This window comes from Salvelinus namaycush, unplaced genomic scaffold, assembly GCF_016432855.1.
Source record: "Salvelinus namaycush isolate Seneca unplaced genomic scaffold, SaNama_1.0 Scaffold264, whole genome shotgun sequence".
Taxonomy (NCBI): domain Eukaryota; kingdom Metazoa; phylum Chordata; class Actinopteri; order Salmoniformes; family Salmonidae; genus Salvelinus; species Salvelinus namaycush.
In genome coordinates, this window is record NW_024059497.1 from 104,209 (window position 1) to 127,636 (window position 23,428).

A 23,428-nucleotide genomic window follows, 5' to 3' on the forward strand; every position below is an offset into this window, starting at 1 on the left:
TCCTAAGTGTTGTGGGAATTGTCGTCATTTCCTGAAACCAGGCGGGTGTGTTGACGTCACCAACGTTGTGACACGTACGGCTCGTTGTCAGCAAATAGCTAACTTTATTCGGTTTTTAACAATATACAGTGAGTACAGCAACATGCCCTGCCACAACCAGTCGTTAAATAACGTTACTACCGGCCAAGAACATAACTTAACCAAGCATGTTCGGTTCGCCGCGAGCAGTAACAAAAGCAGCAGCGTTCCGGTGGCGCCAATCTCTGAAGCGGTGGATGACGTCAATAAACAGCGTTTGAACGGGAACTGTCCGAATGGTGGTGGGCTCGGCCCAGATGTTTTAAACCTTGGACCTCAACTCAAACTGCTTCCTCTTAACAGTCAGATACTAGAATTACAGACCATCATCAGAGACAAGTGAGTGTTTGTCTTGGTGATCATGTTTTTATTTGGCTACATAGTGTTTCAAATCAAATGTTATTTGTCACATGCGCTGAATACAACAGGTGTAGTAGACCTTACAGTGAAATGCTGAATACAACAGGTGTAGGTAGACCTTACAGTGAAATGCTGAATACAACAGGTGTAGGTAGACCTCACAGTGAAATGCTGAATACAACAGGTGTAGTAGACCTTACAGTGAAATGCTGAATACAACAGGTGTAGAGGACCTTACAGTGAAATGCTGAATACAACAGGTGTAGTAGACCTTACAGTGAAATGCTGAATACTACAGGTGTAGTAGACCTCACAGTGAAATGCTGAATACAACAGGTGTAGTAGACCTTACAGTGAAATGCTGAATACTACAGGTGTAGGTAGACCTTACAGTGAAATGCTGAATACAACAGGTGTAGACCTCACAGTGAAATGCTGAATACAACAGGTGTAGGTAGACCTCACAGTGAAATGCTGAATACAACAGGTGTAGTAGACCTCACAGTGAAATGCTGAATACAACAGGTGTAGTAGACCTCACAGTGAAATGCTGAATACAACAGGTGTAGGTAGACCTCACAGTGAAATGCTGAATACAACAGGTGTAGTAGACCTCACAGTGAAATGCTGAATACAACAGGTGTAGTAGACCTTACAGTGAAATGCTAATACTACAGGTGTAGACCTTACAGTGAAATTCTGAATACAACAGGTGTAGTAGACCTTACAGTGAAATGCTAATACTACAGGTGTAGTAGACCTCACAGTGAAATGCTGAATACAACAGGTGTAGACCTTACAGTGAAATGCTGAATACAACAGGTGTAGTAGACCTTACAGTGAAATGCTAATACTACAGGTGTAGACCTTACAGTGAAATGCTGAATACAACAGGTGTAGTAGACCTTACAGTGAAATGCTAATACTACAGGTGTAGTAGACCTCACAGTGAAATGCTAATACTACAGGTGTAGTAGACCTTACAGTGAAATGCTGAATACAACAGGTGTAGTAGACCTCACAGTGAAATGCTGAATACAACAGGTGTAGTAGACCTTACAGTGAAATGCTAATACTACAGGTGTAGACCTCAGTGAAATGCTGAATACAACAGGTGTAGTAGACCTTACAGTGAAATGCTAATACTACAGGTGTAGACCTTACAGTGAAATGCTGAATACAACAGGTGTAGTAGACCTTACAGTGAAATGCTAATACTACAGGTGTAGGCCTTACAGTGAAATGCTGAATACAACAGGTGTAGTAGACCTTACAGTGAAATGCTAATACTACAGGTGTAGTAGACCTCACAGTGAAATGCTAATACTACAGGTGTAGTAGACCTCACAGTGAAATGCTGAATACAACAGGTGTAGTAGACCTTACAGTGAAATGCTAATACTACAGGTGTAGACCTCACAGTGAAATGCTGAATACAACAGGTGTAGTAGACCTCACAGTGAAATGCTAATACTACAGGTGTAGACCTCACAGTGAAATGATGAATACAACAGGTGAAATGCTTGCTTACGAGCCCCTAACCAACAATGCAGTTTAAAAAATAAGAATAAGAAATAAAAGTAACAAGTAATTAAAGAGCAGCAGTAAAATAACAATAGCGAGACTTTATACAGGGGGATACCGAGTCAATGTGCGGGGCACCGATTAATTGAGGTAATATGTACATGTAGGTAGAGTTATTAAAGTGGCTATGCATAGATAATAACAGAGTAACAGTGGAGTAAAAAGGGGCGGGGGGCAATGCAAATAGTCTGGGTAGCCATTTGATTAGATGTTCAGGAGTCTTATGGGGGGTAGAAGCTGTTTAGAAGCCTCTTGGACCTAGACTTGGCGCTCCGGTACCGCTTGCAGTGCGGTAGTGTTATAGAATTTTGTAATCAATGTTTATAAATTTAAATGATCTTAATCGGTCTGCAACCCAGAGGTTGTAAAGTTCTGGTTTTAAATGAAACAGACAGAGCTCACAATTGATCAAATCCAAGTTTATTTGCGAGAGCTCTCCTGTGCATATACAATGATGTTCCCTTTATAACCTTCTCTTAACATACGCACATACATACACACTAACAATTGAAGAGCTTTCTTGGTCTCTACAATTCTCACCACAGTTGACCACTACCCAGCTGACAGTTCCAGTCCCCCCCGGATAAGGGAAACCTGGAGGGGTTCTCCCTGTCCTGTCTTATCTCCCTGTCCTGTCTTATCTCCCTGTCCTGTCTTATCTCCCTGTCCTATCTTATCTCCCTGTCCTATCTTATCTCCCCAGAGTTATAGCCGGGTCGGTTCAAACGTTAATGATCCTCTTTGTTTTCTTTCGGCACACACATACATTCCTCTCTTCCCAGGTCCAACCTAGTTGGACTTATGTTTATCAGCTTTAATTACTCCTTGTCTATGCTACATAACCTCTAATCCCTAATGGTTAAGTTTCCGGGTAGAATTATTTAATCATTTATCTTAAACCTTGATAAAATATTTTAAAAGGTAGCAGAGAGAACAGTCTATGACTAGGGTGGCTGGAGTCTTTGACAATTTTTAGGGCCTTCCTCTGACACCGCTTGGTATAGAGGTCCTGGATGGCAGGAAGCTTGGCCCCAGTGATGTACTGGGACGTAGGCACTACCCTCTGTAGTGCCTTGCTGTCGGAGGCCGAGCAGTTGCCATAACAGGCGGTGATGCAACCGGTCAGGATGCTCTCGGTGGTGCAGCTGTAGAACCTTTTGAGGATCTGAGGACCCATGCCAAATATTTTCAGTCTCCTGAGGGGGAATAGGTTTTGTCGTGCCTTCTTCACAACTGTCTTGGTGTGCATGGACCATTCTAGTTAGTTTGTTGGTGATGTGGACACCAAGGATCTTGAAGCTCTCAACCTGCTCCCACTACAGCCCTGTCGATGAGAATGGGGGCGTGCTTGGACCTCCTTTTCCTGTAGTCTACAATCATCTCCTTTGTCTTGATCAGTTTGAGGGAGAGGTTGTTGTCCTGGCACCACACGGTCAGGTCTCTGACCTCCTCCCTATAGGCTGTCTCGTCATTGTCGGTGATCAGGCCTACCACTGTTGTGTCATCGGCAAACTTAATGATGGTGTTGGAGTCGTGCCTGGCCGTGCAGTCATGAATGAACAGGGAGTACAGGAGGGGCCTGAGAACGCACCCCTGAGGGGCCCCTATGTTGAGGATCAGCGTGGCAGATGTGTTGTTACCTACCCTTACCACCTGGGGGCGCCCCGTCAGGAAGTCCAGGACCCAGTTGCAGAGGGAGGTGTTTAGGGTCCAGGGTCCTTAGCTTATTGATGAGCTTTGAGGGCACTATGGTGCTGAACGCTCAGCTGTAGTCAATGAACAGCATTCTCACATAGGTGTTCCTTTTGTCCAGGTGGGAAAGGGCAGTGTGGAGTGCAATAGAGATTGCATCATGTGTAGATCTGTTAGGGCGGTATGCAAATTGGAGTGGGTCTAGGGTTTCTGGGATAATGTTGATGTGAGCCATGACCAGCCTTTCAAAGCACTTCATGGCTACAGACGTGAGTGCTACGAGTCGGTAGTCATTTAAGCAGGTTACCTTAGTGTTCTTGGACACTGGGAATATGGTGGTCTGCTTAAAACATGTTGGTATTACAGACTGGGACAGGGAGAGGTTGAAAATGTCAGTGAAGACACTTGCCAGTTGGTCAGCGCATGCTCGGAGTACACGTCCTGGTAATCCGTCTGGCCCTGCGGCATTGTGAATGTTACTCACATTGGCTGCGGAGAGCATGATCACACAGTCGTCCAGAACAGCTGGAACTCTCATGCATGTTTCAGTGTTATTTTCCTCGAAGCGAGCATAGAAGTAGTTTACCTCGTCTGGTAGGCTTGTGTCACTGGGCCTACCAGTGACACGAGGGCCTACCAGTGTAATAGTTTGCAAGCCCTGCCACATCCGACGAGTGTCGGAGCCGGTGTAGTACGATTCGTTCTTAGTCTTGTATTGACACTTTGCCTGTTTGATGGTTCGTCGGAGGGCATAGCGGTGTTTCTTGTAAGCTTCCGGGATAGAGTACCGCTCCTTGAAAGCGGCAGCTCTAGCCTTTAGCTCAGTGCGGATGTTGCCTGTAATCCATGGCTTCTGGTTGGGTTATGTACGTACAGTCACTGTGGGGACGACGTCATCGATGCACTTTTTGATGGAGCCAATGAATGATGCGGTGTACTCCACAATGCCATAGGAAGAATCCCGGAACATATTCCAGTCTGTGCTAGCGAAACAGTCCTGTAGCTTAGCATCTGCTTCATCTGACCACTTTCTTATTGACCGAGTCACTGGTGCTTCGTGCTTTAGTTTTTGCTTGTAAGCAGGAATCAGGAGGATAGTATTATGGTCAGATTTTCCAAATGGAGGGCAATTGAGAGCTTTGTACGCGTCTCTGTGTGTGGAGTAAAAGTGGTCTAGAGTACGCTTTTCCCCCCCTCTGGTTGCACATTTAACATGCAGGTAGAAATTTGCATTAATGTCCCCGGCCACTAGGAGCGCCGCCTCTGGGTGAGCGTTTTCCTGTTTGCTTATGGTGGTATACAGCTCATTGAGTGCGGTCTTAGTGCCAGCCTCTGACTGTGGAGGTATGTAGACAGCTACGTAAAATACAGATAAACTCTCTAGGTAGATAGTGTGGTCTACAGCTTATCATGAGATACTCTACCTCAGGTGAGCAAAACCTTGAGACTTCCTTAGATATCGTGCACCAGCTGTTGTTTACATATAAGCATAGTCTGCCACCCCTTGTCTTACCAGACGCTGCTGTTCTATTCTGCCGATAGACTGTATAACCAGCCAGCTGTATGTTGATAATGTCGTCGTTCAGCCACGACTCCGTGAAGCATAAGATATTACAGTTTTTAAATGTCCCGTTGGTAGTTTCATTTTCCTCGTAGGTCGTTGATTTTATTTTCCAATGATTGCACGCTAGCTAGTAGGACAGAAGGCAAGGGGGGTTTATTCAATCGCCTACGAATTCTCAGAAGGCAGCCCGACCTCCATCCTCTTTTATTCACGCAAATGACGGGGATTTGGGTTTTGTTCCCGGGAAAGCAGTATGTCGGGCTCGTCGGACTCGTTAAAGGAAAAACAAAAGCTTCTGCCATTCCGTGGTGAGTAATCGCTGTTCTGAAGTCCAGAAGTTATTTTCGGTCATAAGAGATGGTAGCAGCAACATTATGTACAAAATAAGTTACAAACAACGCAAAAAAACAAACATAAAAACACAATCGTTTGGGGACACGTAAAAACATCAGCCATCTTCTCCGACGCCGTGTGTGTGTACTCAACTCAGAGGTGGGAGCAAGGTAACAAGGTGCTGTGGCCTCAACAGGACAAATTATGTTTGTTCATGTTTTGCAGGACAACCAGCAGAGGGGATTTTGTGTTCTGTGCAGACCGACTGGTAAGATTCATTTTACAAGTCACCAGCTAGCTAGTAACTACAGTAGTTCATTTCCTGGAAAAATAGCATGAAGAGTTAGAACTGTTGATCTTCATCCTCAGATCAGACTGGTGGTGGAGGAAGGACTGAACCAGCTGCCCTACTCCGAGTGCACTGTGACCACTCCTACAGGTACTGACTCTTACTCCCTAACCCCTACTCCGAGTGCACTGTGACCACTCCTACAGGTACTGACTCTTACTCCCTAACCCCTACTCCGAGTGCACTGTGACCACTCCTACAGGTCCTGACTCTTACTCCCTAACCCCTACTCCGAGTGCACTGTGACCACTCCTACAGGTACTGACTCTTACTCCCTAACCCCTACTCCGAGTGCACTGTGACCACTCCTACAGGTACTGACTCTTACTCCCTAACCCCTACTCCGAGTGCACTGTGACCACTCCTACAGGTACTGACTCTTACTCCCTAACCCCTACTCCGAGTGCACTGTGACCACTCCTACAGGTACTGACTCTTACTCCCTAACCCCTACTCCGAGTGCACTGTGACCACTCCTACAGGTACTGACTCTTACTCCCTAACCCCTACTCCGAGTGCACTGTGACCACTCCTACAGGTACTGACTCTTACTCCCTAACCCCTACTCCGAGTGCACTGTGACCACTCCTACAGGTACTGACTCTTACTCCCTAACCCCTACTCCGAGTGCACTGTGACCACTCCTACAGGTACTGACTCTTACTCCCTAACCCCTACTCCGAGTGCACTGTGACCACTCCTACAGGTACTGACTCTTACTCCCTAACCCCTACTCCGAGTGCACTGTGACCACTCCTACAGGTACTGACTCTTACTCCCTAACCCCTACTCCGAGTGCACTGTGACCACTCCTACAGGTACTGACTCTTACTCCCTAACCCCTACTCCGAGTGCACTGTGACCACTCCTACAGGTACTGACTCTTACTCCCTAACCCCTACTCCGAGTGCACTGTGACCACTCCTACAGGTACTGACTCTTACTCCCTAACCCCTACTCCGAGTGCACTGTGACCACTCCTACAGGTACTGACTCTTACTCCCTAACCCCTACTCCGAGTGCACTGTGACCACTCCTACAGGTACTGACTCTTACTCCCTAACCCCTACTCCGAGTGCACTGTGACCACTCCTACAGGTACTGACTCTTACTCCCTAACCCCTACTCCGAGTGCACTGTGACCACTCCTACAGGTACTGACTCTTACTCCCTAACCCCTACTCCGAGTGCACTGTGACCACTCCTACAGGTACTGACTCTTACTCCCTAACCCCTACTCCGAGTGCACTGTGACCACTCCTACAGGTACTGACTCTTACTCCCTAACCCCTACTCCGAGTGCACTGTGACCACTCCTACAGGTCCTGACTCTTACTCCCTAACCCCTACTCCGAGTGCACTGTGACCACTCCTACAGGTACTGACTCTTACTCCCTAACCCCTACTCCGAGTGCACTGTGACCACTCCTACAGGTACTGACTCTTACTCCCTAACCCCTACTCCGAGTGCACTGTGACCACTCCTACAGGTACTGACTCTTACTCCCTAACCCCTACTCCGAGTGCACTGTGACCACTCCTACAGGTACTGACTCTTACTCCCTAACCCCTACTCCGAGTGCACTGTGACCACTCCTACAGGTACTGACTCTTACTCCCTAACCCCTACTCCGAGTGCACTGTGACCACTCCTACAGGTACTGACTCTTACTCCCTAACCCCTACTCCGAGTGCACTGTGACCACTCCTACAGGTACTGACTCTTACTCCCTAACCCCTACTCCGAGTGCACTGTGACCACTCCTACAGGTACTGACTCTTACTCCCTAACCCCTACTCCGAGTGCACTGTGACCACTCCTACAGGTACTGACTCTTACTCCCTAACCCCTACTCCGAGTGCACTGTGACCACTCCTACAGGTACTGACTCTTACTCCCTAACCCCTACTCCGAGTGCACTGTGACCACTCCTACAGGTACTGACTCTTACTCCCTAACCCCTACTCCGAGTGCACTGTGACCACTCCTACAGGTACTGACTCTTACTCCCTAACCCCTACTCCGAGTGCACTGTGACCACTCCTACAGGTACTGACTCTTACTCCCTAACCCCTACTCAGAGTGCACTGTGACCACTCCTACAGGTACTGACTCTTACTCCCTAACCCCTACTCAGAGTGCACTGTGACCACTACTACAGGTACTGACTCTTACTCCCTAACCCCTACTCAGAGTGCACTGTGACCACTCCTACAGGTACTGACTCTTACTCCCTAACCCCTACTCAGAGTGCACTGTGACCACTCCTACAGGTACTGACTCTTACTCCCTAACCCCTACTCAGAGTGCACTGTGACCACTCCTACAGGTACTGACTCTTACTCCCTAACCCCTACTCAGAGTGCACTGTGACCACTACTACAGGTACTGACTCTTACTCCCTAACCCCTACTCAGAGTGCACTGTGACCACTCCTACAGGTACTGACTCTTACTCCCTAACCCCTACTCAGAGTGCACTGTGACCACTCCTACAGGTACTGACTCTTACTCCCTAACCCCTACTCCGAGTGCACTGTGACCACTCCTACAGGTACTGACTCTTACTCCCTAACCCCTACTCCGAGTGCACTGTGACCACTCCTACAGGTACTGACTCTTACTCCCTAACCCCTACTCAGAGTGCACTGTGACCACTCCTACAGGTACTGACTCTTACTCCCTAACCCCTACTCCGAGTGCACTGTGACCACTCCTACAGGTACTGACTCTTACTCCCTAACCCCTACTCCGAGTGCACTGTGACCACTCCTACAGGTACTGACTCTTACTCCCTAACCCCTACTCCGAGTGCACTGTGACCACTCCTACAGGTACTGACTCTTACTCCCTAACCCCTACTCCGAGTGCACTGTGACCACTCCTACAGGTACTGACTCTTACTCCCTAACCCCTACTCAGAGTGCACTGTGACCACTCCTACAGGTACTGACTCTTACTCCCTAACCCCTACTCAGAGTGCACTGTGACCACTCCTACAGGTACTGACTCTTACTCCCTAACCCCTACTCAGAGTGCACTGTGACCACTCCTACAGGTACTGACTCTTACTCCCTAACCCCTACTCAGAGTGCACTGTGACCACTCCTACAGGTACTGACTCTTACTCCCTAACCCCTACTCAGAGTGCACTGTGACCACTCCTACAGGTACTGACTCTTACTCCCTAACCCCTACTCCGAGTGCACTGCACAAATCATGACGTCGGTGATCTTCAGGTCGAAAAGTCGGAGCTCTAGAAAGAGTCCAGAGTTCCCGCGTTGGAATTCTGAGTTAGACGGGAAAACAAAATCCCAGTTGTTTTGAACGTGGAATGTTCAACGGAAGGCTTCGTCAGGGCTTCGTCAGGGCTGCGTCAGGGCTTCGTCAGGGCTTCTCACATTACTTCCCAATGAGGCAGCAGGCATTTTGAAAACATCATTTAATTGTTTGAAATGTGAACGTTTTGATACATATGAGGCGTGTCTTACCTTGCTTCAAAGTAGCCTATTAGATCTATTTACTAAATATCTAATGGCTGTTTTAAAAAAAAAAAATCTCTGTTAATAATAATGGCTGCTGTTTTACGGTCCCTTAACCCAATTGTGCTATTGTGTTTTTTAGCGTAACTTATTTTGTACATAATGTTTCTGCCACCGTATCTTGTGACCGAAAATAGCTTCTAGATATCAGGACAGCGATTACTCACCCCGTACTGGAATACGGTCTTTTTCTATAACGAGTCGGACGCAAAGGATTTAGTCCAGACACCCGACAAGGCCCTCGTCCCCGTCATTCGCAGGAGAAAGACACGGATCCGATGGCGAGTGGGTAATCTGCCTTTACCATCGGTCCTATTAGCCAACGTACAATCATTGGATAATAAAATAGTTGAACTACGGGCACGTATATCTTACCTACGGGACATTAACTGTAATATCTCGTGGCTGTATATCCTACCTACGGGACATTAACTGTAATATCTCGTGGCTGTATATCCTACCTACGGGACATTAACTGTAATATCTCGTGGCTGTATATCCTACCTACGGGACATTAACTGTAATATCTCGTGGCTGTATATCCTACCTACGGGACATTAACTGTAATATCTCGTGGCTGTATATCCTACCTACGGGACATTAACTGTAATATCTCGTGGCTGTATATCCTACCTACGGGACATTAACTGTAATATCTCGTGGCTGTATATCCTACCTACGGGACATTAACTGTAATATCTCGTGGCTGTATATCCTACCTACGGGACATTAACTGTAATATCTCGTGGCTGTATATCCTACCTACGGGACATTAACTGTAATATCTCGTGGCTGTATATCCTACCTACGGGACATTAACTGTAATATCTCGTGGCTGTATATCCTACCTACGGGACATTAACTGTAATATCTCGTGGCTGTATATCCTACCTACGGGACATTAACTGTAATATCTCGTGGCTGTATATCCTACCTACGGGACATTAACTGTAATATCTCGTGGCTGTATATCCTACCTACGGGACATTAACTGTAATATCTCGTGGCTGTATATCCTACCTACGGGACATTAACTGTAATATCTCGTGGCTGTATATCCTACCTACGGGACATTAACTGTAATATCTCGTGGCTGTATATCCTACCTACGGGACATTAACTGTAATATCTCGTGGCTGTATATCCTACCTACGGGACATTAACTGTAATATCTCGTGGCTGTATATCCTACCTACGGGACATTAACTGTAATATCTCGTGGCTGTATATCCTACCTACGGGACATTAACTGTAATATCTCGTGGCTGTATATCCTACCTACGGGACATTAACTGTAATATCTCGTGGCTGTATATCCTACCTACGGGACATTAACTGTAATATCTCGCGGCTGTATATCCTACCTGCGGGACATTAACTGTAATATCTCGCGGCTGTATATCCTACCTACGGGACATTAACTGTAATATCTCGTGGCTGTATATCCTACCTACGGGACATTAACTGTAATATCTCGTGGCTGTATATCCTACCTACGGGACATTAACTGTAATATCTCGTGGCTGTATATCCTACCTGCGGGACATTAACTGTAATATCTCGCGGCTGTATATCCTACCTACGGGACATTAACTGTAATATCTCGTGGCTGTATATCCTACCTACGGGACATTAACTGTAATATCTCGTGGCTGTATATCCTACCTACGGGACATTAACTGTAATATCTCGTGGCTGTATATCCTACCTACGGGACATTAACTGTAATATCTCGTGGCTGTATATCCTACCTACGGGACATTAACTGTAATATCTCGTGGCTGTATATCCTACCTACGGGACATTAACTGTAATATCTCGTGGCTGTATATCCTACCTACGGGACATTAACTGTAATATCTCGTGGCTGTATATCCTACCTACGGGACATTAACTGTAATATCTCGTGGCTGTATATCCTACCTACGGGACATTAACTGTAATATCTCGTGGCTGTATATCCTACCTACGGGACATTAACTGTAATATCTCGTGGCTGTATATCTTACCTACGGGACATTAACTGTAATATCTCGTGGCTGAATAACGACATGAATAACATACAGCTGGCAGGTTATACACTGTATCAGCAGGATAGAACAGCAGCCTCTGGTAAGACAAGGGGTGGCAGGTTATACACTGTATCAGCAGGATAGAACAGCAGCCTCTGGTAAGACAAGGGGTGGCAGGTTATACACTGTATCAGCAGGATAGAACAGCAGCCTCTGGTAAGACAAGGGGTGGCAGGTTATACACTGTATCAGCAGGATAGAACAGCAGCCTCTGGTAAGACAAGGGGTGGCAGGTTATACACTGTATCAGCAGGACAGAACAGCAGCCTCTGGTAAGACAAGGGGTGGCAGGTTATACACTGTATCAACAGGATAGAACAGCAGCCTCTGGTAAGACAAGGGGTGGCAGGTTATACACTGTATCAGCAGGATAGAACAGACACCTCTGGTAAGACAAGGGGTGGCAGGTTATACACTGTATCAGCAGGATAGAACAGCAGCCTCTGGTAAGACAAGGGGTGGCAGGTTATACACTGTATCAGCAGGATAGAACAGACACCTCTGGTAAGACAAGGGGTGGCAGGTTATACACTGTCATGGCAGGATAGAACAGCAGCCTCTGGTAAGACAAGGGGTGGCAGGTTATACACTGTATCAGCAGGATGGAACAGCAGCCTCTGGTAAGACAAGGGGTGGCAGGTTATACACTGTATCAGCAGGATAGAACAGCAGCCTCTGGTAAGATAAGGGGTGGCAGGTTATACACTGTATCAGCAGGATAGAACAGCAGCCTCTGGTAAGACAAGGGGTGGCAGGTTATACACTGTATCAGCAGGATAGAACAGCAGCCTCTGGTAAGACAAGGGGTGGCAGGTTATACACTGTATCAGCAGGATAGAACAGCAGCCTCTGGTAAGACAAGGGGTGGCAGGTTATACACTGTATCAGCAGGATAGAACAGCAGCCTCTGGTAAGACAAGGGGTGGCAGGTTATACACTGTCATGGCAGGATAGAACAGCAGCCTCTGGTAAGACAAGGGGTGGCAGGTTATACACTGTATCAGCAGGATAGAACAGCAGCCTCTGGTAAGACAAGGGGTGGCAGGTTATACACTGTATCAGCAGGATAGAACAGACACCTCTGGTAAGATAAGGGGTGGCAGGTTATACACTGTATCAACAGGATAGAACAGCAGCCTCTGGTAAGACAAGGGGTGGCAGGTTATACACTGTATCAGCAGGATAGAACAGACACCTCTGGTAAGACAAGGGGTGGCAGGTTATACACTGTATCGGCAGGATAGAACAGCAGCCTCTGGTAAGACAAGGGGTGGCAGGTTATACACTGTATCAGCAGGATAGAACAGCAGCCTCTGGTAAGACAAGGGGTGGCAGGTTATACACTGTATCGGCAGGATAGAACAGCAGCCTCTGGTAAGACAAGGGGTGGCAGGTTATACACTGTATCAGCAGGATAGAACAGCAGCCTCTGGTAAGACAAGGGGTGGCAGGTTATACACTGTATCAGCAGGATAGAACAGCAGCCTCTGGTAAGACAAGGGGTGGCAGGTTATACACTGTATCAGCAGGATAGAACAGCAGCCTCTGGTAAGACAAGGGGTGGCAGGTTATACACTGTATCAGCAGGATAGAACAGCAGCCTCTGGTAAGACAAGGGGTGGCAGGTTATACACTGTATCAGCAGGATAGAACAGCAGCCTCTGGTAAGACAAGGGGTGGCAGGTTATACACTGTATCAGCAGGATAGAACAGCAGCCTCTGGTAAGATAAGGGGTGACAGGTTATACACTGTATCAGCAGGATAGAACAGCAGCCTCTGGTAAGACAAGGGGTGGCAGGTTATACACTGTATCAGCAGGATAGAACAGCAGCCTCTGGTAAGACAAGGGGTGGCAGGTTATACACTGTATCAGCAGGATGGAACAGCAGCCTCTGGTAAGACAAGGGGTGGCAGGTTATACACTGTATCAGCAGGATGGAACAGCAGCCTCTGGTAAGATAAGGGGTGGCAGGTTATACACTGTATCAGCAGGATAGAACAGCAGCCTCTGGTAAGACAAGGGGTGGCAGGTTATACACTGTATCAGCAGGATGGAACAGCAGCCTCTGGTAAGACAAGGGGTGGCAGGTTATACACTGTATCAGCAGGATAGAACAGCAGCCTCTGGTAAGACAAGGGGTGGCAGGTTATACACTGTATCAGCAGGATAGAACAGCAGCCTCTGGTAAGATAAGGGGTGGCAGGTTATACACTGTATCAGCAGGATAGAACAGCAGCCTCTGGTAAGATAAGGGGTGGCAGGTTATACACTGTATCAGCAGGATAGAACAGCAGCCTCTGGTAAGACAAGGGGTGGCAGGTTATACACTGTATCGGCAGGATAGAACAGCAGCCTCTGGTAAGACAAGGGGTGACGGTCTATGTATATTTGTAAACAACAGCTGGTGCACGAAATCTAAGGAAGTCTTGAGGTTTTGCTCGCCTGAGGTAGAGTATCTCATGATAAGCTGTAGACCACACTATTTACCAAAAGAGTTCTCATCTATATTCATTGTAGCTGTCTACCACTACAAACCGATGCTGGCACTAAGACTGCATACAATGAGCAAATGGGAAAATGCTCATTGAGGCGGTGCTCCTAGTGGCCGGGGACTTTAATGCAGGGAAACTTAAATCCATTTTACCTCATTTTTACCAGCATGTTTAATGTGCAACCAGAGGGAAAATATCTCTAGACCACCTTTACTCCCTCACCCTCCATTTGGCAAATCTGACCATAATTCTATCCTCCTGATTCCTGCTTACCTCACATCGTTGCATCCTCGACTTGCATGTTCTGTTTATATGAATTACCATATTCTAAATGTGATTTCTGTCATTCTGAGCACCGTGTGGGTGGATGCCCTAATTACACGCCGAGCCCTAACCTCTACACGCTGACCCCTAACCTCTACACGCCGACCCCTAACCTCTACACGCCGACCCGTACACACTATCCACATTCTGCTTCATGTCTCTCCAGGACACATGTATGAAGGTGTAAAGTTTGAGAGAGGTAACTGTGGAGTCAGCATCATGAGAAGTGGTGAGTTCAAGACAAACAACCTTTCTGGTATCCCCCTCTACTTAAAAATATGTCTTTTCTTTTCACATACCTGACCTGTTTAGGGACCTGTGTCTGTCCATCCCCCAGGTGAGGCCATGGAGCAGGGTCTGAGGGACTGTTGTAGGTCCATCCGCATCGGGAAGATCCTGATCCAGAGTGATGAAGAGACCCAGGAGGCTAAGGTCTACTATGCTAAGTTCCCCCCAGACATAAACAGGAGGAAGGTGCTGCTCATGTACCCAATACTGAGTAAGTAAAAAGATCCTGTCAAAGGGGAAGATATTACAGATGTCTTGAATGTTGGGTTATTTTTCCTAATCCTGGAGTTTTTTTCAGCCAGGCAAATAGTGAAAATGGTGAAAAAGTATAATTTCCTGTTGTTAACATGTCGTCATTAACTTTAGACAAATACATTAGAACCAGCAGTTGATCAAATTCAGTCAAACCCCCCTCATTGCCCAGCAGGTTATGACAGCTTCTGGTCCCACAACAGACAAAAAATGACATTTGTGATGGTTTTAATAACCATTTTCCCTCAGCTGGCCACCTATTGGAAAGAATGGTTTCTGAAAACAAGATCTGGAGGGCGGTGCATGTCCTCCCCCTTTACAAAGGTGGAGATCCTTCTGACCTAGATAACTACCACCCAATTTATAAACTCTCAGCTAATAACTTCAAATTATATTCTTAATGTGCACCAGTCTAGTTATACACCTGGACATACAGTGCATTCTGAAAGTATTCAGACCCATTTAAAAAAAAAAAAAATGCCTTTAATTAACTAGGCAAGTCAGTTAAAAACAAATTCTTATTTACAATGACAGCCTAGGACCGGTGGGTTAACTGCCTTGTTCAGGGGCAGAACGACAGATTTGTACCTTGTCAGCTCGGGGATTCAATCTTGCAACCTTTCGGTTACATTACAGCCTTATTCTAAATTGGATTAAATCGTTTTTTTCCCTCATCAAACTACATACAATACCCCAGAATGACATCACAATACCCCATAATGACATCACAATACCCCAGAATGACATCACAATACCCCATAATGATATCACAATTAGAGGTCGACCGATTATGATTTTTCAACGCCGATACCGATTATTGGAGGACCAAAAAGCCGATACCGATTATTGGAGGACCAAAAAGCCGATACCGATTAAATCGTCCGATATTTTTATTTTTTTGTTGTAATAATGACAATTACAACAATACTGAATGAACACTTATTTTAACTTAATATAATACATAAATAAAATCAATTTAGTCTCAAATAAATTATGAAACATGTTCAATTTGGTTTAAATAATGCAAAAACAAAGTGTTGGAGAAGAAAGTAAAAGTGCAATATGTGTAAAAAAAGCTAACGTTTAAGTTCGTTGCTCAGAACATATGAAATACAGTTGAAGTCGGAAGTTTACGTACACTTAGGTTGGAGTCATTAAAACTTGTTTTTCAACCACTCCACAAATTTCTTGTTAACAAACTATAGTTTTGGCAAGTCGGTTAGGACATCTACTTTGTGCATGACACAAGTAATTTTTCCAACAATTGTTTACAGACAGATTATTTCACTTATAATTCACTGTATTACAATTCTAGTGGGTCAGAAGTTTACATACACTAAGTTGAATGTGCCTTTAAAAGGCTTGGAAAATTCCAGAAAATGATGTAATGGCTTTAGAAGCTTCTGATAGGCTAATTGACATCATTTGAGTAAATTGGAGGTGTACCTGTGGATGTATTTCAAGGCCTACCTTCAAACTCAGTGGCTCTTTACTTGACATCATGGGAAAATCAAAAGAAATCAGCCAAGACCTCAGAAAACATATTGTGGACCTCCACAAGTCTGGAAATTGCTCCCAAGGATGAACCAAACGCCTGAAGGTACCATGTTCATCTGTACAAACAATAGTACGCAAGTTTAAACACCATGGGACCACGCAGCCGTCATACCGCTCAGGAAGGAGACGTGTTCTGTCTCCTAGAGATGAACGTACTTTGGTGCGAAAAGTGCAAATCAATCCCAGAACAACAGCAAAGGACCTTGTGAAGATGCTGGAGGAAACAGGTACAAAAGTATCTATATCCACAGTAAAACGAGTCCTATATAGACATAACCTGAAAGGCGGCTCAGCAAGGAAGAAGCCACTGCTCCAAAACCGCCATAAAAAAGCCAGACTACGGTTTGCAACTGCACATGGGGACAAGATCATACTTTTTGGAGAAATGTCCTCTGGTCTGATGAAACAAAAATAAAACTGTTTGGCCATAATGACCATCGTTATGTTTGGATGAAAAAGGGGGAGGCTTGCAAGCCGAAGAACACCATCCCAACCGTGAAGCACGGGGTGGCAGCATCACGTTGTGGGGGTGCTTTGCTGCAGGAGGGACTGGTGCACTTCACACAATAGATGGCATCATGAGGGAGGGAAATGTGGATATACTGAAGCAACATCTCAACATATCATTCAGGAAGTTCAAGCTTGGTCGCAAATGGGTCTTCCAAATGGACAATGACCCCAAGCATTCTTCCAAAGTTGTGGCAAAATGGACTATTGGATGTTCTTATAGGCACTATGGTATTGCCACCTAATCTCGGGAGTTGATAGGCTTGAAGTCATAAACAGCGCTGTGCTTCAAGCATTGCTAAGAGCTGCTGGCAAACACAGGAAAGTTTGAATGAATGCTTATGAGCCTGCTGCTGCCTACCACCGCTCAGACTGCTCTATCAAATCATAGACTTAATTATAATATAATAACACACAGAAATACGAGCCTTTGGTCATTGATATGGTCGAATCCGGAACTATTATTTTGAAACCAAAACTTTTATTCTTTCAGTGAAATAAGGAACCGTAATGACTGGTACCGCTGCTAGATCCAGACGTAATGTTACCAGACTGACTGGTACCACTACTAGATCCAGACATAATGTTACCAGACTGACCGGTACCACTACTAGATCCAGACATAATGTTACCAGACTGACCGGTACCACTACTAGATCCAGACATAATGTTACCAGACTGACCGGTACCACTACTAGATCCAGACGTAATGTTACCAGACTGACTGGTACCACTACTAGATCCAGACATAATGTTACCAGACTGACCGGTACCACTACTAGATCCAGACGTAATGTTACCAGACTGACCGGTACCACTACTAGATCCAGACATAATGTTACCAGACTGACCGGTACCACTACTAGATCCAGACATAATGTTACCAGACTGACCGGTACCACTACTAGATCCAGACATAATGTTACCAGACTGACCGGTACCACTACTAGATCCAGACATAATGTTACCAGACTGACCGGTACCACTACTAGATCCAGACATAATGTTACCAGACTGACCGGTACCACTACTAGATCCAGACATAATGTTACCAGACTGACCGGTACCACTACTAGATCCAGACATAATGTTACCAGACTGACCGGTACCACTACTAGATCCAGACATAATGTTACCAGACTGACCGGTACCACTACTAGATCCAGACATAATGTTACCAGACTGACCGGTACCACTACTAGATCCAGACATAATGTTACCAGACTGACCGGTACCACTACTAGATCCAGACATAATGTTACCAGACTGACCGGTACCACTACTAGATCCAGACATAATGTTACCAGACTGACCGGTACCGCTGCCAGATCCAGACATAATGTTACCAGACTGACCGGTACCACTACTAGATCCAGACCTAATGTTACCAGACTGACCGGTACCGCTGCCAGATCAAGACATAATGTTACCAGACTGACCGGTACCACTACTAGATCCAGACATAATGTTACCAGACTGACCGGTACCACTACTAGATCCAGACATAATGTTACCAGACTGACCGGTACCGCTGCCAGATCCAGACATAATGTTACCAGACTGACCGGTACCACTACTAGATCCAGACCCAATGTTACCAGACTGACCGGTACCGCTACTAGATCCAGACATAATGTTACCAGACTGACCGGTACCACTACTAGATCCAGACATAATGTTACCAGACTGACCGGTACCACTACTAGATCCAGACATAATGTTACCAGACTGACCGGTACCACTACTAGATCCAGACATAATGTTACCAGACTGACCGGTACCGCTGCTAGATCCAGACATAATGTTACCAGACTGACCGGTACCGCTGCTAGATCCAGACATAATGTTACCAGACTGACCGGTACCGCTACTAGATCCAGACATAATGTTACCAGACTGACCGGTACCGCTGCCAGATCCAGACATAATGTTACCAGACTGACCGGTACCGCTACTAGATCCAGACATAATGTTACCAGACTGACCGGTACCACTACTAGATCCAGACATAATGTTACCAGACTGACCGGTACCACTACTAGATCCAGACATAATGTTACCAGACTGACCGGTACCGCTGCTAGATCCAGACATAATGTTACCAGACTGACCGGTACCACTACTAGATCCAGACATAATGTTACCAGACTGACCGGTACCACTACTAGATCCAGACATAATGTTACCAGACTGACCGGTACCACTACTAGATCCAGACATAATGTTACCAGACTGACCGGTACCGCTGCTAGATCCAGACATAATGTTACCAGACTGACCGGTACCACTACTAGATCCAGACATAATGTTACCAGACTGACCGGTACCACTACTAGATCCAGACATAATGTTACCAGACTGACCGGTACCACTACTACATCCAGACATAATGTTACCAGACTGACCGGTACCGCTACTAGATCCAGACATAATGTTACCAGACTGACCGGTACCACTACTAGATCCAGACATAATGTTACCAGACTGACCAGTACCACTACTAGATCCAGACATAATGTTACCAGACTGACCGGTACCACTACTAGATCCAGACATAATGTTACCAGACTGACCGGTACCACTACTAGATCCAGACATAATGTTACCAGACTGACCGGTACCGCTACTAGATCCAGACATAATGTTACCAGACTGACCGGTACCGCTGCCAGATCCAGACATAATGTTACCAGACTGACCGGTACCACTACTAGATCCAGACATAATGTTACCAGACTGACCAGTACCACTACTAGATCCAGACATAATGTTACCAGACTGACCGGTACCACTACTAGATCCAGACATAATGTTACCAGACTGACCGGTACCACTACTAGATCCAGACATAATGTTACCAGACTGACCAGTACCGCTACTAGATCCAGACATAATGTTACCAGACTGACCGGTACCACTACTAGATCCAGACATAATGTTACCAGACTGACCGGTACCACTACTAGATCCAGACATAATGTTACCAGACTGACCGGTACCACTACTAGATCCAGACATAATGTTACCAGACTGACCGGTACCACTACTAGATCCAGACATAATGTTACCAGACTGACCGGTACCACTACTAGATCCAGACATAATGTTACCAGACTGACCGGTACCACTACTAGATCCAGACATAATGTTACCAGACTGACCGGTACCACTACTAGATCCAGACATAATGTTACCAGACTGACCGGTACCACTACTAGATCCAGACATAATGTTACCAGACTGACCGGTACCACTACTAGATCCAGACATGTTACCAGACTGACCGGTACCACTACTACATCCAGACATAATGTTACCAGACTGACCGGTACCACTACTAGATCCAGACATAATGTTACCAGACTGACCGGTACCACTACTAGATCCAGACATAATGTTACCAGACTGACCGGTACCACTACTAGATCCAGACATAATGTTACCAGACTGACCGGTACCACTACTAGATCCAGACATAATGTTACCAGACTGACCGGTACCACTACTAGATCCAGACATAATGTTACCAGACTGACCGGTACCGCTACTAGATCCAGACATAATGTTACCAGACTGACCGGTACCACTACTAGATCCAGACATAATGTTACCAGACTGACCGGTACCACTACTAGATCCAGACATAATGTTACCAGACTGACCGGTACCACTACTAGATCCAGACATAATGTTACCAGATTGACCGGTACCGCTACTAGATCCAGACATAATGTTACCAGACTGACCGGTACCACTACTAGATCCAGACATAATGTTACCAGACTGACCGGTACCACTACTAGATCCAGACATAATGTTACCAGACTGACCGGTACCGCTACTAGATCCACTGTATCTCAGGTATCTCACTGAAGTCTTCAGGTCTCAGACAAGGTTACTCATCATGCACCCTAGCACTGAACTGTGTGTGTGTGTGTGTCCGTCCGTCCGTCCGTCCGTCCGTCCGTCCGTCCGTCCGTCCGGGTACAGGTACAGGTAATACTGTGTGTGTGTGTCCAGGTACAGGTAACACTGTGATCGAGGCGGTGCAGGTGTTGATTGAGCATGGACTCCAACCCAAACACATTATCCTCCTCTCTCTCTTCTCCACCCCACACGGTAGGTAACACATTATCCTCCTCTCTCTCTTCTCCACCCCACACGGTAGGTAACACATTATCCTCCTCTCTCTCTCTTCTCCACCCCACACGGTAGGTAACACATTATCCTCCTCTCTCTCTTCTCCACCCCACACGGTAGGTAACACATTATCCTCCTCTCTCTTCTCCACCCCACACGGTAGGTAACACATTATCCTCCTCTCTCTTCTCCACCCCACACGGTAGGTAACACATTATCCTCCTCTCTCTCTTCTCCACCCCACACGGTAGGTAACACATTATCCTCCTCTCTCTCTTCTCCACCCCACACGGTAGGTAACACATTATCCTCCTCTCTCTCTTCTCCACCCCACACGGTAGGTAACACATTATCCTCCTCTCTCTCTTCTCCACCCCACACGGTAGGTAACACATTATCCTCCTCTCTCTCTCTTCTCCACCCCACACGGTAGGTAACACATTATCCTCCTCTCTCTCTTCTCCACCCCACACGGTAGGTAACACATTATCCTCCTCTCTCTCTCTTCTCCACCCCACACGGTAGGTAACACATTATCCTCCTCTCTCTCTCTTCTCCACCCCACACGGTAGGTAACACATTATCCTCCTCTCTCTCTTCTCCACCCCACACGGTAGGTAACACATTATCCTCCTCTCTCTCTCTTCTCCACCCCACACGGTAGGTAACACATTATCCTCCTCTCTCTCTCTTCTCCACCCCACACGGTAGGTAACACATTATCCTCCTCTCTCTCTCTTCTCCACCCCACACGGTAGGTAACACATTATCCTCCTCTCTCTCTCTTCTCCACCCCACACGGTAGGTAACACATTATCCTCCTCTCTCTCTCTTCTCCACCCCACACGGTAGGTAACACATTATCCTCCTCTCTCTCTCTTCTCCACCCCACACGGTAGGTAACACATTATCCTCCTCTCTCTCTCTTCTCCACCCCACACGGTAGGTAACACATTATCCTCCTCTCTCTCTCTTCTCCACCCCACACGGTAGGTAACACATTATCCTCCTCTCTCTCTCTTCTCCACCCCACACGGTAGGTAACACATTATCCTCCTCTCTCTCTCTTCTCCACCCCACACGGTAGGTAACACATTATCCTCCTCTCTCTCTCTTCTCCACCCCACACGGTAGGTAACACATTATCCTCCTCTCTCTCTCTTCTCCACCCCACACGGTAGGTAACACATTATCCTCCTCTCTCTCTCTTCTCCACCCCACACGGTAGGTAACACATTATCCTCCTCTCTCTCTCTTCTCCACCCCACACGGTAGGTAACACATTATCCTCCTCTCTCTCTCTTCTCCACCCCACACGGTAGGTAACACATTATCCTCCTCTCTCTCTCTTCTCCACCCCACACGGTAGGTAACACATTATCCTTCTCTTCTCCACCCCACACGGTAAGGAACACTCCTCTCTCTCATCCTCCCTTTATTTGCCTCTCTACATCCGTCCTCCACTGTCTCTCACTATCTCCTCCTTTCTCTACATCTCTCTAGGAGCCAAGGCCATCCTCCAAGAGTTCCCAGAGATCACCCTGCTCACCACAGAGCTGCACCCGGTCGCCCCCACACACTTTGGACAGAAGTACTTTGGGACAGAATGACAAACACACACACCAGACCGAACCACACCAGACCAGACCACAACACACCAGACATCCCTAAGATCAGTGTGAATAAAATAAAAAAATCAATGCTGAACTTTTTAGATGTGATGTTACTGAGAGTCATATAACTTCATTATCTACGGTACGTGTTATTATCTGATGTTACTGAGAGGCATATAACTTCATTATCTACGGTACGTGTTATCTGATGTTACTGAGAGTCATATAACTTCATTATCTACGGTACGTGTTATTATCTGATGTTACTGAGAGTCATAATAGTCCTACCGCTGTTCCTCCTGTCGTGTCTTTGACTATGCCAGATTAATTGCTATGACATGCTATTCTATAAAATAATTTCTCCGTAATTAATATTACCTGATTGAACTAATCATGTAAATATTAATTAACTAGAGAGGGACACCACGAAAGAATATTTATAGAGCTGTTATCTTTCGAATAAACTCTTAAAGATTTAGTAAGATTTTACATCCATAAGTCACATTAATCGTCATTATATTCAGTCTCATCTGAAAGTTGTAAGTCCTTGGTTATCTGCAAGAATCCTGGCTAACAAGTTGAATCAGCAATAGAAAATTGGGTTTAATTATTTATTTACTAAATACCTAACTAATCACACAGAATCACACATATACAATTAAATCATAACTTGATCACA

General features: G+C 46.0%; 2 protein-coding genes across 3 annotated transcripts; both read left to right on the forward strand.

The window, feature by feature from the left end:
- Positions 1 to 26: 26 nt before the first annotated feature.
- On the forward strand, positions 27 to 22,843 carry LOC120039315 (uracil phosphoribosyltransferase homolog). The gene is made up of 7 exons (XM_038984771.1): positions 27 to 417; positions 5,837 to 5,879; positions 5,981 to 6,050; positions 14,559 to 14,621; positions 14,730 to 14,891; positions 21,017 to 21,115; positions 22,640 to 22,843. The coding sequence occupies exons 1-7, from the start codon at positions 143 to 145 to the stop codon at positions 22,744 to 22,746; spliced, it is 819 nt and encodes a 272-aa protein (XP_038840699.1). The 5' UTR covers positions 27 to 142; the 3' UTR covers positions 22,747 to 22,843.
- On the forward strand, positions 17,476 to 21,004 carry LOC120039314 (hyphal wall protein 2-like). Of its 2 annotated transcripts, XM_038984770.1 has the most exons (3): positions 17,476 to 18,038; positions 18,417 to 20,256; positions 20,296 to 21,004. In XM_038984770.1, exons 1-3 carry the CDS (start codon positions 17,507 to 17,509, stop codon positions 20,867 to 20,869), a joined length of 2,946 nt encoding a protein of 981 aa, XP_038840698.1. In that variant the 5' UTR covers positions 17,476 to 17,506; the 3' UTR covers positions 20,870 to 21,004. The 2 variants fall into 2 exon arrangements, with proteins under 2 accessions (XP_038840698.1, XP_038840697.1); XM_038984769.1 differs by having other exon boundaries at positions 18,417 to 21,004.
- Positions 22,844 to 23,428: the final 585 nt, after the last annotated feature.